Below are 17,500 nucleotides of genomic sequence, written 5' to 3'. Positions count from 1 at the left end.
ACTACTCTTCTTCTTTATGCTAATTACGGTTTTATAATTCGTATTATTTCCTCTTATCCTTCCAAGTTGGTTTTTCTATACACACACACACACACACACACACACACACACACACACATATATATATATATATATATATATATATATATATATATATATATATATATATATATATATATATATATAATATATGTATATATATATATATATATATATATATATATATATATATATATCTAATAAAAGGAGCCCATAAAAACACCAAAATGTAGAGAGAAAAGTACTATATTTCAGAGACTGCTGTCTCTGAAATATAGTACTTTTCTCTCTACATTTTGGTGTTTTTATGGGCTCCTTTTATTAGATGGAATTCTGTTGTTACAGAACATTTTTACCAGTCATATAATATATATATAATATATATATATATATATATTATATATATATATATATATATATATATATATATCTATATATATACATATATATATAATTGTATGTATATATAACTGAAACACAAAAATTTGGAACGTGATAAATGCATAAATAAAGGTATAAGCCACGAAGGAATGATAAACAATGGAGTACCTGCAAGATCTTTCGGCTCAACGTCCTTTACTTGGCAGGCAAGTAAAGGACGTTGAATCAAAAGATCTTGCAGCTACCCCGTTGTTTATTTTTCCTTCGTGGCTTATACCTTTATTTATATAGATATATATATGTGTTATATAAAAAGAGGGATGTATTAACAATATGTTTTAGACACAGTTGTAATGTGATGTGCTGTGACGTTCTTAGAATGTAGGGAGTCACCATTTTAACTTCCCTTGGAGACAGTGCCCTAAGTGACAAGCCTTGGAAGTGCTAACGCATCCTTCCTCGGGTGGCATGATGTCAAAACTGATTAGCGCTATGTCCTGTTGTTGCGGGCAGTCGCAGAGGTGACTTCTGAAACTGGATGCAGGCAGTTCCTGGGCATGTGTGTGAGTTCGTACGTGTGTGCGAGCTTTTTCCCTACATATGCGAGTGTAAGGTAACCAAGGTGAGAGATCATTACAGAGGCGGCAGAGCCAAGATGGCTTCTGCAAAAGTACTTTTGAGAAAAGTTTTTGTGCATATTGTGTTGAATGGGTAAGCATACTTATTTTTAGCCCAAAGTGTGGCTTGTCTATATTTTGAATATTTATTTCCTTTGACCTTTTGATTTGATTTATAATCTTTGTTTATCGATATGTTCTCCTGTCTTTTTATAGGCAATTCTGAGAAAGGGTAACTGATCTGAGAAAGGGGAACTGACTCAATTAATATGGGAACTTAACTAATGTTTCATGGTGTTATTATGGAGACTTTATTATGACTTGCCTAGTTTTATGACTAAGATAATGTTGGATTATTGGAGTAGAAATATGGAGTGGGCTATCTGAGTTCTATCATGCACTTAATCATTTTGTTAAGAAACTGAGTTATTTAGTTTACACTTTGCTCTTAAATAATTGTTATTTTTGTAAGTTCATGAGTCTGATTTAATTGCCTTAGGTAATGGAGGGGGGGGGGAAGCGTTGTCGAGAGAGAGAGAGGAGAGAGAGATGTTGTGTGGAGAGAGAGAAAGAGAAAGAGAGTTGTTGTGGAGTGAGAGGAAATGGATGTTGGAAATTGCCAGTGTCTTAGACGCACGATCCATTGCTACCTTTTAAAATAGAAATACCGAGATCTAAGAATCTATGGTTAAAGTTTGGTGGCTAGAGGTGTTTGAACCGTGTTACGCCTATTGTGAGATTAATAGCAGCTTAAGAGGCTGTTTTGAGAGTCTGGTTGTGAAAATGTGTTAGGATTTCAATTAATAGGTGACAAGTGATAAGAATTTTTCAGAAGTCGTTCTGGTACTGAGAGAAGAAATTCAATTAGCATCAGCATTTTTGCCTGCCGTGATGGGCCTTCGAGGGTCTCTGTCGCTCAGTTGATATCTGTGAGTGTGTTTGTTTGCCAAGTGCTTTCTTGTTCAAGTATTGGGTCGTTCTCACACACTCGAGTATGTGTATGTTAGCGTGTTTTTACATGGGTGAGTCCGTGATCTGGTGTTCTCTCATTGACGACATGAGTGTTACATTATTTTTTTACCCTAGTGTTTTTTTTTTCTTTCTCTCTTTCTAACTTTGTGATGAATCATTTTTGGAGTTAAAGAGGCAGTTCAGATTACTATTTTATTTTCCCATTGAAGCAGAATGTGATGAGTTTTTTTTCTTGGCACATATTTAGAGGAGATGCATTTGTCCTTTTTTTTAACACATATGTATGCATATGAAGGTTTTCATACATGCAACTCAGTTCTGGGGGTGCTTGGATTGCATTTTTTTGGCCCTTAGAGACAGTGCTCTATCATCCATACGCACTCAGAGTATTTTTTGAATAGCCAGCAAAAGGGAGACTAGTGTGATTCACGGGGTAGTGCCAACAGGAGGGTGAAGTTTTTTTTCTTTGACCAGGGTTAGGGGGTGAGTTTGGCCTTGAAAAGAAAAGTTCAATGCCACATCAGCTGATAGCCACTGAGGGATGATGTGACATGCCCGTAGGGTTTCTTTTAGAAAGATTTTTGTTCTTTCTTTTGAGTAAAGAGAAAATTAATATGAATGTGGTGCAAGTTTTCCTAACGCTTTGGAGAATGCCTTTATGCAATGGTAGAGGACGTGATTATAACTGGGGATACAGAGATTATTTTAGAATGGGGATGTGCTTGGTGATGTGCCTGGTGATGTTAATGGTGATCATTGGTGATGTGTTTGGTGATAACAATTATGGTGATGATACTGGAGTTATGGGGGGAATGGCAATATCAAGCTTATACTGGTGATACTGGAGATATTTACGGAGATATTTACGGGTAGATATTTAAGTGGAATTATTACTGGAGATATTTACGGGGATTCTATTGGGGTTCAAGGTGGTAATAATTTTGGTGAATGTGACAATGATTTATTGGTGGTGATATTGGTGAATTTGGTGATATTGGTGATACTGATACTAACATGGGTACTTGTAATAATACTAAGGGTGGTGATGTTTGCGTGAAATGGGAGGTACTAACCACAAATATAATGGTGTTTTATCGGAGGATATTGTGTTAATGACATGTTCAAAGACTATGGTACAAGTTATATTGAGAACACCTACAGGTCTTCTTTAGCCCGGGTGTTTCTTTGGTTTTCTATGATAGCTCTAGAGTTTTCCTTTTTTTATGGGTTCAGCAGATAATTGCTTGAAGTCTACGTGAGTCACAGATATTACAGTTGTCACGGAAATAGTCAACAGTGCCATTGACTTTTCTTTTCCCCTTTTTGGACGTTAGCCATCGCTGACGTAAGTTTTTTTTATCATGGGTGAATTTGAATTTATTTTTCTCTCCGAACAGTTTATGTAGATTTTTTAATATCTCAGTTCGTGACTTGGAATCATTGTTCGGGAATGTGTTTATAATTTCAACCATTTGATGCTGCGAGAGATTTAGGGGAGAATTTTTTGCATTTTTGAATGTGTACTTGATGGCACTATATTTTTTTCTGGACATTTGTGTTCTGGAAATTGTTGGCCTCTTGCACAATTGTGTTTGTGGCAACTTTGCCAGAGATTGGAAACTTGATTAAGTTTCTGGTGGCCTGTGCCGAGGTGAATGTGGGGAAGTCTTTGTTTAGACACTTCGGATTTGTGGTTTGGTTGTATTGAGTTATGGCACATTGATGAATTTTTTTAGAATTTCCTCGGCAATTTTATTTGCCAAGTTTTTGCCCTTTTCAGCAGTTATGCTAAACAGAGAGTTTATAGTTTTTTACTATAACAATGAGCTCCTTAGAGAGGCTTTTCGAGGTTATTTTACTGGAGAATTGGAGATATAATATTTAGGCCATGTGGTGTTTTGTTTTGTTGGAGATATTCCAGAGTTTGGGCCTATGGTGGTAAGAGCTATGTTTAGTTCAATTATTTTTGCAGTTATTTTTGTGCAAATGGAAACCTTTGTGAGAGGAGAAATGTGGTAATATTTTTGAGTGTATCAGCTAGATGCTTTGAGTGCATTTTCTGGGGACAGAGTTTCATTTTTGATGACCCTGCTGGGAGTGTAATAATTTTTTTTTTTTTTTTTTTTGATACTTGGTTTTTATTCCACATGTGGTTATTGGTGAAATAGAGGGGAATATGGTGATGTGTGATTATTGGTGAAATAGAGGGGAATATTTTTTATTGCCTGGGTGCTATTATTATTAATATGGTGACATATGGGTGGCATTAATCTTCGGTGGTGATTTTTTTTTTTTTTTTTTTTTTTTTTTTGAGCTCAATTTCTGTGGTTTTACAAGCCAAAAGGGGGTATTGGGGTTCTTTTAGTGTGGTGGGTCTTAAGGGGCGAGTGACACTACTGCATTGTGGTTTTATGGAGATGCTGCATTTTTTATATTCACCAGTGGTTATTTTGGCGGCATATAATTGTGGAATTGTGGTTTTCTGTGGTGATAATTTGTTTTATATAATTGAGTAATATCATGTGGGAGTTATGTCTTTGAAGACAATTTTTGGGGCACCTTGGTGATATCCTGGAGATAATTTTGGGAAATGTTCTTATATAGTGTCAGTATAGAGTTTTTGGGGATTTTTGGAGAATAATGGTTAGTATAAAATATTTAGAGGATAATGGTATTCTGAGGTTGCAAGTCTGACTAGACAAATCTATAGTACAGTTCGAGCACCTGAGGTGTTCACAGGTGGAGTTTTGCTGATAATGCTGTGTTGAGTCTGATTGCTGACTTTTTTCCTTCAGTGTTGATTACTCGGAGATTTGCACTATTTTCGGAGATGTACTATGTATGTAAGGGGGTTTGTTTCCGGTCGTTTCTGATCGATGAAACTGTTGTGATAGCAAATTCCGTAACGATACATACTGCATTTGTGGGGAAAAAGTTGGATTATATATTATATATATTATGTGTGTTCTGTGATGGGGAAAAAAGTTCCCTTATTATTGTTGTTATTATTATTTTTTTTTCTTTTCCTACGAGATTTGTCGTAAATGGGGTTAAGCTTACATAGCATTTCTATTTTAGATAGGAGATATAATTTGTCGGGATATGTAAGTTAGATGGAAGGGTGTTTGGCATTATATTTCATGGAGATTAATTGTTAAGCAGTAAAAGGGTTTTGCTGTTAGACATTAAAGGGTTCTTACTGATTTTATGGGTTACTAAAATATCAGGGCTTGAAAGAACATTTTTGGAGATAATTTGGGGCTGGGTTTGTTACGCTTTTTTTTCTCAGGCTCATTTTTCTTTTTTTGTGAGAATGGTGACTTTAAATGTGATGACAGTAGTCCGTAGAGTTTTTGTGCTGATATGTGTGTGAGGTTGGTGATGTTTTTTCTATATTATTGGAGAATTAAATTGGAGAATTTAGCGATCTCTTGAAGTTCCTTCACAAGTTTCAGTTAGAAATTAATTCTGTGGTTATATTAATGGGGTTGGTTGAAAGACATTCAGTTGGTACTTCTTAGAATTTTTGAGGTCATTATTTGTCAGATGTATGTCTAGGGTTAATTCTTCTTTAATTGACTGATGACATGACTGACATACTGAAACACCATAAACATCGTTCCCCTACGCCTTCAGCAAGATGTCCTTCAACTACTGCAGAGATGTATGTTGCTGATGCTGCCGACATGCAAGAGTTTCTACGAGTCTACAGGGTTTTACGGCGCTTTTGGACTACAGGAGTCATCAGTTGTCTTCCACGGGGAGAAGTTTTGCCTCTCTACAGCGTGTTTCAAGAGTCTGTGCAGCTGCCGACCAATCACATACACAGGAGAATCGAAAATTCAAGATGAAAAATGTTTCTACATTCAACTGTTATTATAGCCCAGATACAGGCTGTTCAAGATAATGTGTGATAGACATTGTACTGCCAGAATCATGCAGTTATTTTTATCATGGTATTTAATGAGCTGGCCAATGTGTTTTATATGTATAAGCTGTTTTATGTGAGCTATGGCTAGGCAGGTGCTAGCATTCTTGGGTGGTCGAGCAGCTGTTAATATAAAAAGAGGGATGTATTAACAATATGTTTTAGACACAGTTGTAATGTGATGTGCTGTGACTTTCTTAGAATGTAGGGAGTCATTATTTTAACTTCCCTTGGAGACAGGGCCCTAAATAACAAGCCTTGGAAGTGCTAACGCATCCTTCCTCGGGTGGCGTGATGTCAAAACTGCTACCTGTGCAGATCAGCGCTATGTCCTGTTGCTGCGGGTGGTCGCAGTGGTGACTTCTGAAACTGGATACAGGCAGTTCCTGGGCATAAACAATGTTTGTGAGTTCGTACATGTCTGCGAGCTTTTTCCCTACATATGAGAGTGAAGGTAACCAAGGTGAGAGATCATTACAGAGGCGGCAGAGCCAAGATGGCTTCTGCAAAAGTACTTTTGAGAAAAGTGTTTGTGCATACTGTGTTGAATGGGTAAGCATACTTATTTTTAGCCCAAAGTTTGGCTTGTCTGTATTTTGAATATTTATTTCAAAGATGTTCTATTTCCTTTGACCTTTTGATTTTATTTATAATCTTTGCTCATCGATAAGTTCTCCTGTCTTTTTAAAGGCGATTCTGAGAAAGGGGAACTGATCTGAGAAAGGGGAACTGACTTAATTAATATGGGAACTTAACTAATGTTTCATGGTGTTACTATGAAGACTGTATTATGACTTGCCCAGTTTTATGACTAAGATAATTTTGGATTATTGGAGTAGAAATATGGAATGGGCTATCTGAGTTCAATCATGCACTTAATCATTTTGTTAAGAACCTGAGTTATATAGTTTACACTTTGCTCTTAAATTAATGTTATTTTTGTAAGTTCACGAGTCTGATTTAATTGCCTTAGGTAATGGGTGGGGGGGGGGGGAAGTGTTGGGGGAGAGAGAGAGAGAGAGAGAGAGAGAGAGAGAGATGTTGTGTGGAGAGAGAGAGAGAGGGGGCCGGGTGTTAGTGTTGGAGTGAGAGGAAATGGATGTTGGATATTGCCAGTGTCTTAGATGCACGATCCATAGCTACCTTTTAAAATAGAAATACCAAGATCTACGAATCTACTGTTAAATATATATGTGTGTGTGTGTGTTTATATATACTATATATATATATAGATATATATAAATATATATATATATAATAATAATTATATGTTTTTAATTATATATATATATATGTAGATACAACTTGATTGATTGTCATGAGGTAAGGTCACTCTTTCAAGATTTTTCCCCTATCGCAGATAAAGCAGTTAAGTACTGAATAAACTTTTAGTCTTACGTGAGGATTGAGAGGATAGTTACTTTGGGGCCACTCTCTCCTTGCTTCTTTCTCATTACATCTCAGTGTTCTTCACTGATTTTATTCCACCTATTTCTTAGGTTTCGTATTTCCACCATATCCCTGAGACCCCCATTCAGCCTAGTTGTTATTTATGGACCCTGGATTTCTATAGTAGATTCACATAAACCATGCATCTGATGTCTAGGCCAGTCCCTTACGACGCTCCTGATTGGCTGTTGATAAGCCAATTACAAGGCTGGAAACTCTCAGTCTCACTCGAGAGTTCACATAGGTAGGATGTATGCTCCACCTCAAGAGAGGTGGAACATACATCCTGCCTATGTGAATTCTCGAGAAAGACTGAGAGTTTCCAGCCCTGTGATTGGCTTATTACCAGCCAATCAGGAGCGTCTTGAGGGACTGGGCTAGACACCAGATGCACGGTTGATATGAATCTATATAACAGCTATCTTGACCATTTGTATTTGATTGTTGGCTTTGATAATCCCGACACGATGTTCACACTTCACGCGCTGGGCCCGGAGATGACTTCATTTCAGCATCGTTGTGCTTAGATGTCATGTCTGCCTTTTGCACCCAAGACTTGAGATACTTCCCTGTCAGTGGGTGACAGGCATCATGTCATTAAGCGCTTAGTACCCCCATAAAACTAACTTTGCCCAAATAACGAGACTCGTAGACATAAGAGAGGTGGTGTTCATTGGACTCATCTCAAGGTGAGTTTTGCAATTTTCATACTCAACATAACTGGTAACGGAATGATTTACTGTCAGTCAGATCTGTGATAGCGACCACATAATGGAAGTATTAAACATCCTTTCCGAGATTCAAGAGAAGACATCATTACAAAAGAAAGCACAGAAAACTAAGGTGACGTTCTCTGGTCTAACTCGATACCCGAACTCTAAATGTTCCATTGGAAAAAAAAGTAAATAGGTCGCTGTATACTTAATGGTACATTCAAGTATTTCAAACTACCCATATAAATTAGTCAAGACCCTGTTAGAATTTTTATCTGGAACTCAATTGCAATTCTTTCGTAGCACTTCAAAGATATTCGCAAGTCTTTATCATTAGCTTGCGTGCAAGCATGAATTGGCTGGTTTAGTGTAGAACTCATGACACGAGTGACTAGAGTACTTTCATTAATCTACGCCCGTCTACAGAGTTGGAGGGATTTTAGAATGAAAGCATCCGTGGTCCCAAAATTTTCAAGTGTTCAAGAAAAAAAAAATAAACTCCGAATGCTGTAAGAAGACATGATACTTTGTCAGAGGAATATTTTCAACATTACTGCTCTTTATTTTAGAGGAATTTTCTCTTTGAATCATTGATAATCTCTTGTGTTAAGTTTCGGCAGATTCAGACTTGTCAAACATTACAGATATGGAAACTCATTGGAGCCGATGCCAGTGTCCTGAAATAAGTTGCTCTGTACAGTCATTCCCCCGTTGGGAGCTCCCTCAGGATTGCCTTGGAATCTCTCTATTTCCTGACGAAAGACAGTGCAGGTGTTGTGCCACATACTACAAAATGCGATAAGAATATTCAGAGGTCACGGTATTCTTCATCTAATATTAAAGACTTTGCTATTGTTATCGCTGAAGCAATATTTAAATGCCATTTAAAGATTAATCTTGGGACAGCTTTTTAGTTGAAGTTAAGTATATCTTAGTTTACCCAGCCCGCTGAGCTGATTAACAGCTCTCCTAGGGCTGGCCCGAAGGATTAGATATTTTTACGTGGCTAGGCACCAATTGATTACTTAGCAACGGGACCTACAGTTTATTGTGGGATCCGAATCACATTATATCGAGAAATGAATTTCTATCACCAGGAGTAAATTCCTCTGATTCCTTGTTGGCGGGGCAGGGATTCGAACCCGGGCCCTGAGATCGGTAGTCGAGCATGGAACCAACTCGTCCAACGAAGACCTGTCTCAGTAGATGAAGATAACGTATGTAGTAACAGCTTAAATCATGCGTTTCTGAGCTCCCTGCAGCATTATTTTCATGATGTGAACAACAATTCTTGTGTCTTCTCACTCATGTGTGTGTAAGTTTGCATTTAATGGTTATTGATTTTGAAGATAGCTTTTTTTAAGGGTGTCATCAAGTTCCTCACTGGACGAGTTGGTTGTGTACGCGCCTACCGATCTAATGTGGTTCGGATCCCACAAATATTGGAAACTTACAAACTGACTCGTATGTGTCCTAGATTGAGGAGCTCACTGGTCATTTACAAAATCCTCATGATGATTTTACACAGTGAACCGATATAAATTATGATTTAATGGCATCCTGTACTTTTTATCTGTATCGTGTCAACAAATATTCCTGTAAAATAGTGAAAAGCTCTTGGAATCTGCACTAATGTAACAAACTCCACCAAGAAAATACTTTTTTGAAAAGATTATTTCACATCACCCAATTGTGAAGTTTATTTTAGTCTGCAATGATATCTGAAATTCGTGATCACAGAAGAGCAGAAATATTTACTGTTCAATCTAGTGGACTGAGTGAGATTTTACGTGAATTTGTTTCATATGAAAACTTCACAGTTTAATTCAAGTGTCACGGTGGCATGTGTGTCATTTAAAACGACAGATAACGGAATTCTCGTTACAAATAAGTGTTTTTATTTCACGACTGAAATAGTTTTGCTTCTCTACGCTATACGGGCAAAACATTTGGATTAAGTTATTTTCCTGATTTGTATACTTTCAACAAATCAATAGTCATTTAAGTCACCTTGCTGCCCTTTTCTGCTGCTAAGCCACTTGCCTTAATTTTCCGAATATTTTCCTTCTTTCCTCTTCTTCTTCTTCTTCTTCCTCGAAACTCATTGCTCCTTGACGTCGCTGCGCTGATTCCCTTTAAGGCGTTCCGATTAATTAATACCCGGAAATTCTATTGTTTTTATCGCTGTTGGTTACAATGAACGTTTGTTTCTCTGACATTTAGAGAGTATCATCATCGCTCCCAGCAACGCAGACCTTTCGGCTTTAACAATTAAACATATATATCCTTCCTTCAAGGCGGAGTTTCACTTACGTTCTGCAAGTCGGGATGGCGGTTATTGTGTCAACTCGTTACGAAACATTTCAAAGGACTTCAGTACATATTTCCACAAGAATGATTTGCAATATTAGAGTTGGAAAACGTGAATTCAGTTTCAATAAATTTACTGTTCCGAAACGAGTACTTCACAGTGTATCTTAAACTTTAATCAGAAAACCTTCCTGTTTTCATTATTCTTTTTATTATTAAAGCGAACGAACATGCATTTCCCTTAAAGTAAGGAGCCTCAGTACCTACGTAAGTAATAAATTCACGGACATATCATACAAGGCACATCATACTCTGCCACCCGTTAGATAGAAGCAGCGTTCCCCTCAAACCTGACAGTAGCGGCTGTTCCCTGGACGGCACAAAAAGAAAAAAAAATCGTGAAGGTGAACTTTGATATATTGTGGCTTTATTATCACCATCATGTTCTTGCTGTTGTTTCTGCTTTTGTGAATGTGTAGTTCTGCTTATTTACTGCTTGTTGTACTTTATTATCAAAAAAATTACAATTCGATCTTTATGTTTTGCCTCCGTGTTGCAAATGGTTTCACGCATTGAATAAAAAAAAAAGAAAAAAAAAAAAAACGTTCGTCACAGGACTTGTTTGGCTGTTCCTGATAAGGATCAGACTCCCCAGGAGTCGTTCTATCATTATAAACAGTAGCAAACCTGTCATTCACATAAAATCTCCAGAACCCCCGGCTTGGCAGACAACAGATGCCGGTTAATTTTCTATTCTGCTTTTCTGTGTCTCAATCTCTTCGTCAAAGAGCTGGTTTCCCTGCAGTACTATGAGAGTCTCTTGGATTCACATCGGCAAAGTTACCACTATTCTTACAGTTTAAAGAGGTTTTATTTTTTTTCTTTTAATTTTCCAAATTTTCTGATCCTCTGTCACTAATTTTTTACATGCATAATTTGCATGTAAGGTAACTGTAGTTTTCATTTCTTACATCAACTTCATTCTAGTACCTTAACCTTAATCGCCTAACACGACACACATTTTTTAAAAAAATACATTTAAAATTAAATAGAATTCCTGAGTCCTCGATAAATTTCCTTGATTGAAGATAAACATCAACCCTGATAACAATTTTTTATTACTTATGAGACCCCTTTTCATAATCAGTGTCCACAGCGAAACTCTTACACGTAAGTACAAGACTATGATACCTGTATCTAAATTCACTGCTTAATTTGGCTTATTTTGGAACTACACGAATTGATGGATACTGTATTTTCCACTGATGTCAGGCCCAGACCACCAAGCATAAAATGTTGTTTAATTACTATTCTCTCAATGGCTTATGGGCCTAGAAGAAAATTGCATGGCACTTCCGTGGACCTTCCGATCCCGGTGGTCATTTTCAGATTTAGTTTCCATGAAAGTTCCACAACAACACTTGTCTCTTAGTCTTTCAAGAGGAGCTCACTTTTGTCTCTCCAGATATGAGCAATAAGCTTTTAAGTCACTGGAAGAAATCCGTAAAACCCAAGTGTTTCTGAGAGTTCCATCATGATAGAATTCTCATAACTATACTCTGTTTTTTTTTTTTTATCTGTCCACCCGCCTGTGGTGTTTGCGTATGGTAACACTACGTCCCGGGCTTTAGATAGTTACGCTATGTGAAAGTTTTAGGTAAATAAAAGGATATCTGGGTGTACATTTGCAACTGAAAAGTGTTTTAATAATCTACTGTATGCGAATTACACGTTAATATTCGAAATATGATATTGTTATTATTGTTGAATGTAAGCTGAATGTAACTCTCTAAAGCCTGGGACGCAGTGTTACCATATGCAAACACCACAGGCGGATGGACAGAAGGAAAAAACCGAGTATAGAGGCCGAGAGGATATGCATTTAATTTGACCCGTTTATGAATCACTTCTGCTTAAACTCTAAAACAGATAAAATTATGAAATATCACCAAAATCAAACATAGATGGTTTGTATAGAAGTAACGCTCTCATTCTAGCCATTCTAGGAAATGAGTGAATTTCTAGCTCTGTGGTTACCATTCCACACGATTACAAGTTAAATCTCTATCTTATCTTTACAGTACTGCCAGGAAGGAGGGGTTCTTAAAATGCAAGTACAATTAGCCCACACTTCATGATTCGCTAATTAATGCAACCTGAAATGCGCTTTTGTAACTTTAACAGCGCAAAAAGAATTAGTTAGGATCGCAAATTTACGGCAAGGGATACAAGTCTGATCTGCTGATGCATGCAATGATGGAGAAGAGATACTCTAAAAGTCTGCGTTACTATAGTAGATTCACATCAGCCTTGCATTTGATGTCTAGGCCAGTCCCTTACGACGCTCCTGACTGGATGTTATTAAGCCAATCACAGGGCTAGAAACTCTCAGTCTCTCTCGAGATTTCACATGAGTAGGATCTAAGTTCCACCTCTCCTAAGGGATACGTCTTTCAAAAGTATCGCTCAGGAGAGGTGGAACATACATCCTGCCTAAGTGAATTCTCGAGAGAGACTGAGTTTCCAGCCCTGTGATTGGCTTATCAACAGCCAATCAGGAGCGTCGTACGGGGCTGGCCTGGACATCAAATGCACGGCTGATGTGAATCTACTATACTTTTTAGGGGTACTGCCAAAGAACTTCAGAAAAGTAGGTCACATCTCTCATATATCAACATGTTGATCATATTTTTGGTATGAATATGCACACACACACACACACACACACACTCGAGCTTCGTGTGTGTGTTTGCGGAAGTTATGTTACATTTTATGAAGCAACAGTCCGTTTTACCTGCTGGTGCTTCACCAGTTTCGTAGTACAGCATAATATTTTCGTTTCTTTTTCATTTTTTGTATATTAATTGGAAGGGACAACGAGCCTCAAAACGTTTTTCCTGTCGGAATGTCAATGTTTATTTCAAGTGCCGATTGTTGATTCACCGCTTGACATTCCAGGAATTTGGGGGAAAAAATAAGAAATTAAAAATTACCTCATAAATAAAAATGAACAGAATAGTTTCAGTGTTTTGGGCTAATTTCGTTTACTTGTTGACTTCTCCCGGAACTGCATCGTCTGGAAAAGTTAAATTGATTTTCTCTATTATATTCCAATTCATGGTATAAGCCAAAGTGAACTTTAGTTCCCGGTAGGTTCGTGAAATGTAGTACCACGTGAACACTGTCCTTTGAAAAAAGTGGAAGTCTCTGACCAAAGCGATAGTTTTCGATGCAGACGATTTTCAGCCTGATTTCGTTTATGTCTGAATGAAGTAGCTAAGTGAGGAAAATCGTGTGTGTACTTACCACAAACAGGCGGGTTTGTTTGCGAGCGGGTTCTGGGAGGAGCCACGGGCGGAGGCGAGGGCGGAGGAGGAGGGCCAGACACTGGCGATGACGCACCTGATGGTGACCCAACGGTCAAGGGCGCCGTTGCAGTGCTGCAAGAAGAAAGAGGTGCGGGGTCGGAGGGCGTGTTTGCAGTGACAGCAGTCGCAGACAACGACTGCGGAACAGCGACTTTGGAGAGAGAGGCGGAGGAGGAGGAGGAGGAGGACGATGGAGCTTTGGCGCCTTTGCCGGTTGGAGCCTCTGGAGTCACAGGCGGCGAGAGCAACCCCGGCTCGTCGCCGTTCATATTGCAAACAATGTCGCTGAAGTTGACTCTGTTACCCGTAGACAGTGTTCCTCCTGAGGATGACTTCGAGAGAGGAACTCCTGCGTTATTCGTCTTCAGGATGCCCGAGGAGGATTTGAGGATGCCTTTCGTCGGCGTCACGGCAGGAGCCGGGATGAAGATCTCCGAGGAGGATTTGATGATGCCCGGCGCCTTCGCCGCCGAGGGCGCGAAGAGCGAGGAGAGCGTGGCTGCCGCGCCCTTGGCCCTGTGGGTGGGGAGGGAAGATTCACGTTACTCCTTCATCTGACGGATACTGAAAAATAAACTTAGTGAATACAGGATTAACGAAGAAGTACTAGAGATATATTAGTACTCTGTACAAGTTATCAATGTCAGTATGAAACAACTATCTTATTGTGCTTTTCGGATGCTGAAGTGAATTTATTTTGCATTACTGAGTAATGTATTCTAGGCGATCGAGTTTGCATCTTCCAAAGACCGTAGAAATTACCTGCTTCTCTCCCTCCCCGGCCATACGCCCACCCTCTCTCTCTCTCTCTCTCTCTCTCTCTCTAGAAAATACTGAAGTGCATGAAACCAGAATTTGTATGTCATGCAGGCAAATGTACCATAAAAATATAGAGTAATAACACAACGTGCGTCACATAAAAGGCCACATGACGCACCAATAAATCTTTTCTATGAAAACGAGCCAAATTGATTGTTCCATTCGATGGCTTTTCATATACCGACAACTGAACTTTTGTTCGAGTGTTTATGAACACGCAATATATAATATATATATATATATATATATATATATATATATATATATATATATATATATATAATCATAACGCTTTTCATTTCTTCGGGATTTAAAAACACACACACACACTACATACATATATATATAATATATATATATATTATATATATATATATATATATAATATATAAATCGAACTACAAATGTCCTTTAATATCTAATTCGCTCTACCTCGGAATTAATATATTTTCATATATGCTTAACCGAGGGGGAATTTATTAAGCGATAATAGAATTGGCGATCGACAGGCGTGAACCAGCGACCTCTCAATCCAGGACTGGCAGTGAAGCCTTAAATCACCCCGACACCGCAAGAGATATAAGTTCATGCCACCTCCCACCTGAAATACCTTTCGCGCACAGGTATTTTTTTTTTGTTTTGGATTGATGCAGTCTCCAAAACAAAAAATACCTGTGCGTGAAAGGTATTTCAGGTGGGAGGCGTCATGAACTTATATCTCTTGCGGTGTCGGGGTGATTTAAGGCTTCACTGCCAGTCCTGGAATTGAGAGGTCGCTGGTTCACGCCTGTCGATCGCCAATTCTATTATCGCTTAATAAATTCCCCCTCGGTTAAGCATATATGAAAATATATTAATTCCGAGGTAAAGCGAATTAGATATTAAAGGATATTTGTAGTTCGATATATGTATATGAATCACAGTAATGTGATAGACTTTTATATATATATATATATATATATATATATATATATATATATATATATATATAAATGTATGTATGTATATAATATATGCGTGTGTGTGTGTGTGTTTGGTTTTAAATCCCGAAGAAATAAAAAACGTGATGATTATAAGAACAAAGTTACAGCCACTAAGGAAAGTTGAAACACTGGAGATGCTTAGTACCTACGTCTTATTACCAAGACAAGTTCACAGCAACTAAAGATACACAGAAGCAAGGGCCTATATAAATGGTGGTTACAAGTCATAAGTGAATACAAAAAGGTTGGGAGGTCACGGAACGGTCAACAGATTAAAATCGAAATCTACTTATTGGTAATCCTCTTTATTCTATCCTTCAGTTCCTTCTGGAACATACATTTTATGACCTGGTCAAAAGAAAATAACCCTTGACTTACATTAAAATCATTCGCCCAGGTTAATTGAATCAAAAGAGATTCTAACAAATTCCTTGAAATAGTTTCGTTACAACGTGACAATATTTGGCTTTGCATCCAATGTATTCTGTGGGACTTTTCACTTAAATGTAAAAATAATGCATATATTTCTCTGACCTGTTCTTAGTGAGTGTTTGTGTTGTTTTAATCTGGTGTTGGTCTGTTGGTCTAGTGTTTCATCTGTGCTGGTATGACCTAAGTAAAACAAATCACAATCCATACAAGGAATTTTGTATATAATATTGCTATCTTTTAGGGGCCATTTTTTACATGTATGTTTTTTACGTTACTATATATGAAAGAAACATTTGTATTAATCTACTTAGGTCAGAGCAGCAAAGAATTAAACACCAGATTAAAACAACGCAAACACTCAGTAAGAACAGGTCAGACAAATAATGCTTTATTTTTACATTTAAGTAAAATGTCACACAGAATACATTGGACGCAAAGCCAAATAATTCCACGTTGTCACGAAACTATTTCAAGGAATTTGTTAGAATCTGTTTTGATTCAGTCAACCTTGGTGAATAACTTAAATGTAAGTCAAGGATTATTTGCTTTTCACACTCTGATAAAACGTGTTCCAGAAGGAATTGAAAGATAGAATAAAGAGGATTACCAATAAGTAGATTTAGAATTTAATGTTGACCGTTCTGTGACCTTTCGACCTTTTTGTATTAACTTATAACTTGTACCGACCATTTATATGGACCCTTATTTCTGTGTAACTTTGCTGTGGCCATGCCTTGTCTCCAGTGTTTCAATTTTCTTTCGTGGCTGTAACTTTGTTCATATAATATATTAATAATAATATATATATATATATATATATATATATATATATATATATATATATATATATATATGTGTGTGTGTGTGTGTGTGTGTGGTGTGTGTGTGTGTGTGTGTGTGTGTGTGTATAACTGTATCACGAAAGTTTGGAACGAGATAAATCCATAAATAAAGGTATAAGCCATATATATAATGTGTATATATATGTACAGCCAGCAACAAAACCGGCGTCGCCCCTCCAAACCTGGCTCTGAGAGATCATGCCCTTCTTGTCCTGAAAGGTGGCCTTTGTTCAAACAACCAGTACATAGGTAGAATTGTTCGAATGGGAGGAGGAGGGAAATTACGATAATCAGGCAGAGAAATGCAATAACGAATCAAATATACGGACAAAGACACAGAGAGAGAGAGGGGGTGTGGGGGAAGAGAAGAGAGAGAGAAAAGAGAAGAGAGAAAGAAAAGAGAAGAGAAGAGAGAGAGAGAGAGAGAGAGAGAGAGAGAAGATAGAGGGAAAAGAGAAGAGAGAGAGAGAGAAGAGAAGAGAAGAGAAGAGAAGAGAAGAGAGAGAGGGAGAGCTTTTATTCCTTTTAGTTATTAATCTCATGGATGTATTTGAGACCTTCTGCTTTAAGAAATATGTTATCGTATATTTTTGGGTAAATAATTACTATGAAATCTTATCTTATAGTATTGTTTTAAATCGTTATTA

General features: G+C 37.6%; 1 protein-coding gene across 1 annotated transcript in view; it reads right to left on the bottom strand.

Moving 5' to 3' along the window:
• The window catches only part of LOC135217320 (mucin-5AC-like), a 452,543-nt gene that overhangs the window by 317,385 nt on the left and 117,658 nt on the right, over positions 1-17,500 (bottom strand). Inside the window, 1 exon segment of the mRNA XM_064253110.1 lies at positions 13,716-14,293. Coding sequence (XP_064109180.1) covers positions 13,716-14,293 — 578 coding nt within the window.

Source organism: Macrobrachium nipponense, chromosome 7 (genome assembly GCF_015104395.2).
Source record: "Macrobrachium nipponense isolate FS-2020 chromosome 7, ASM1510439v2, whole genome shotgun sequence".
NCBI classification, from domain to species: Eukaryota; Metazoa; Arthropoda; class Malacostraca; order Decapoda; family Palaemonidae; genus Macrobrachium; species Macrobrachium nipponense.
Note: the sequence above shows the minus strand (reverse complement) of the source record. Positions and strands in the feature narration are given on the sequence as shown.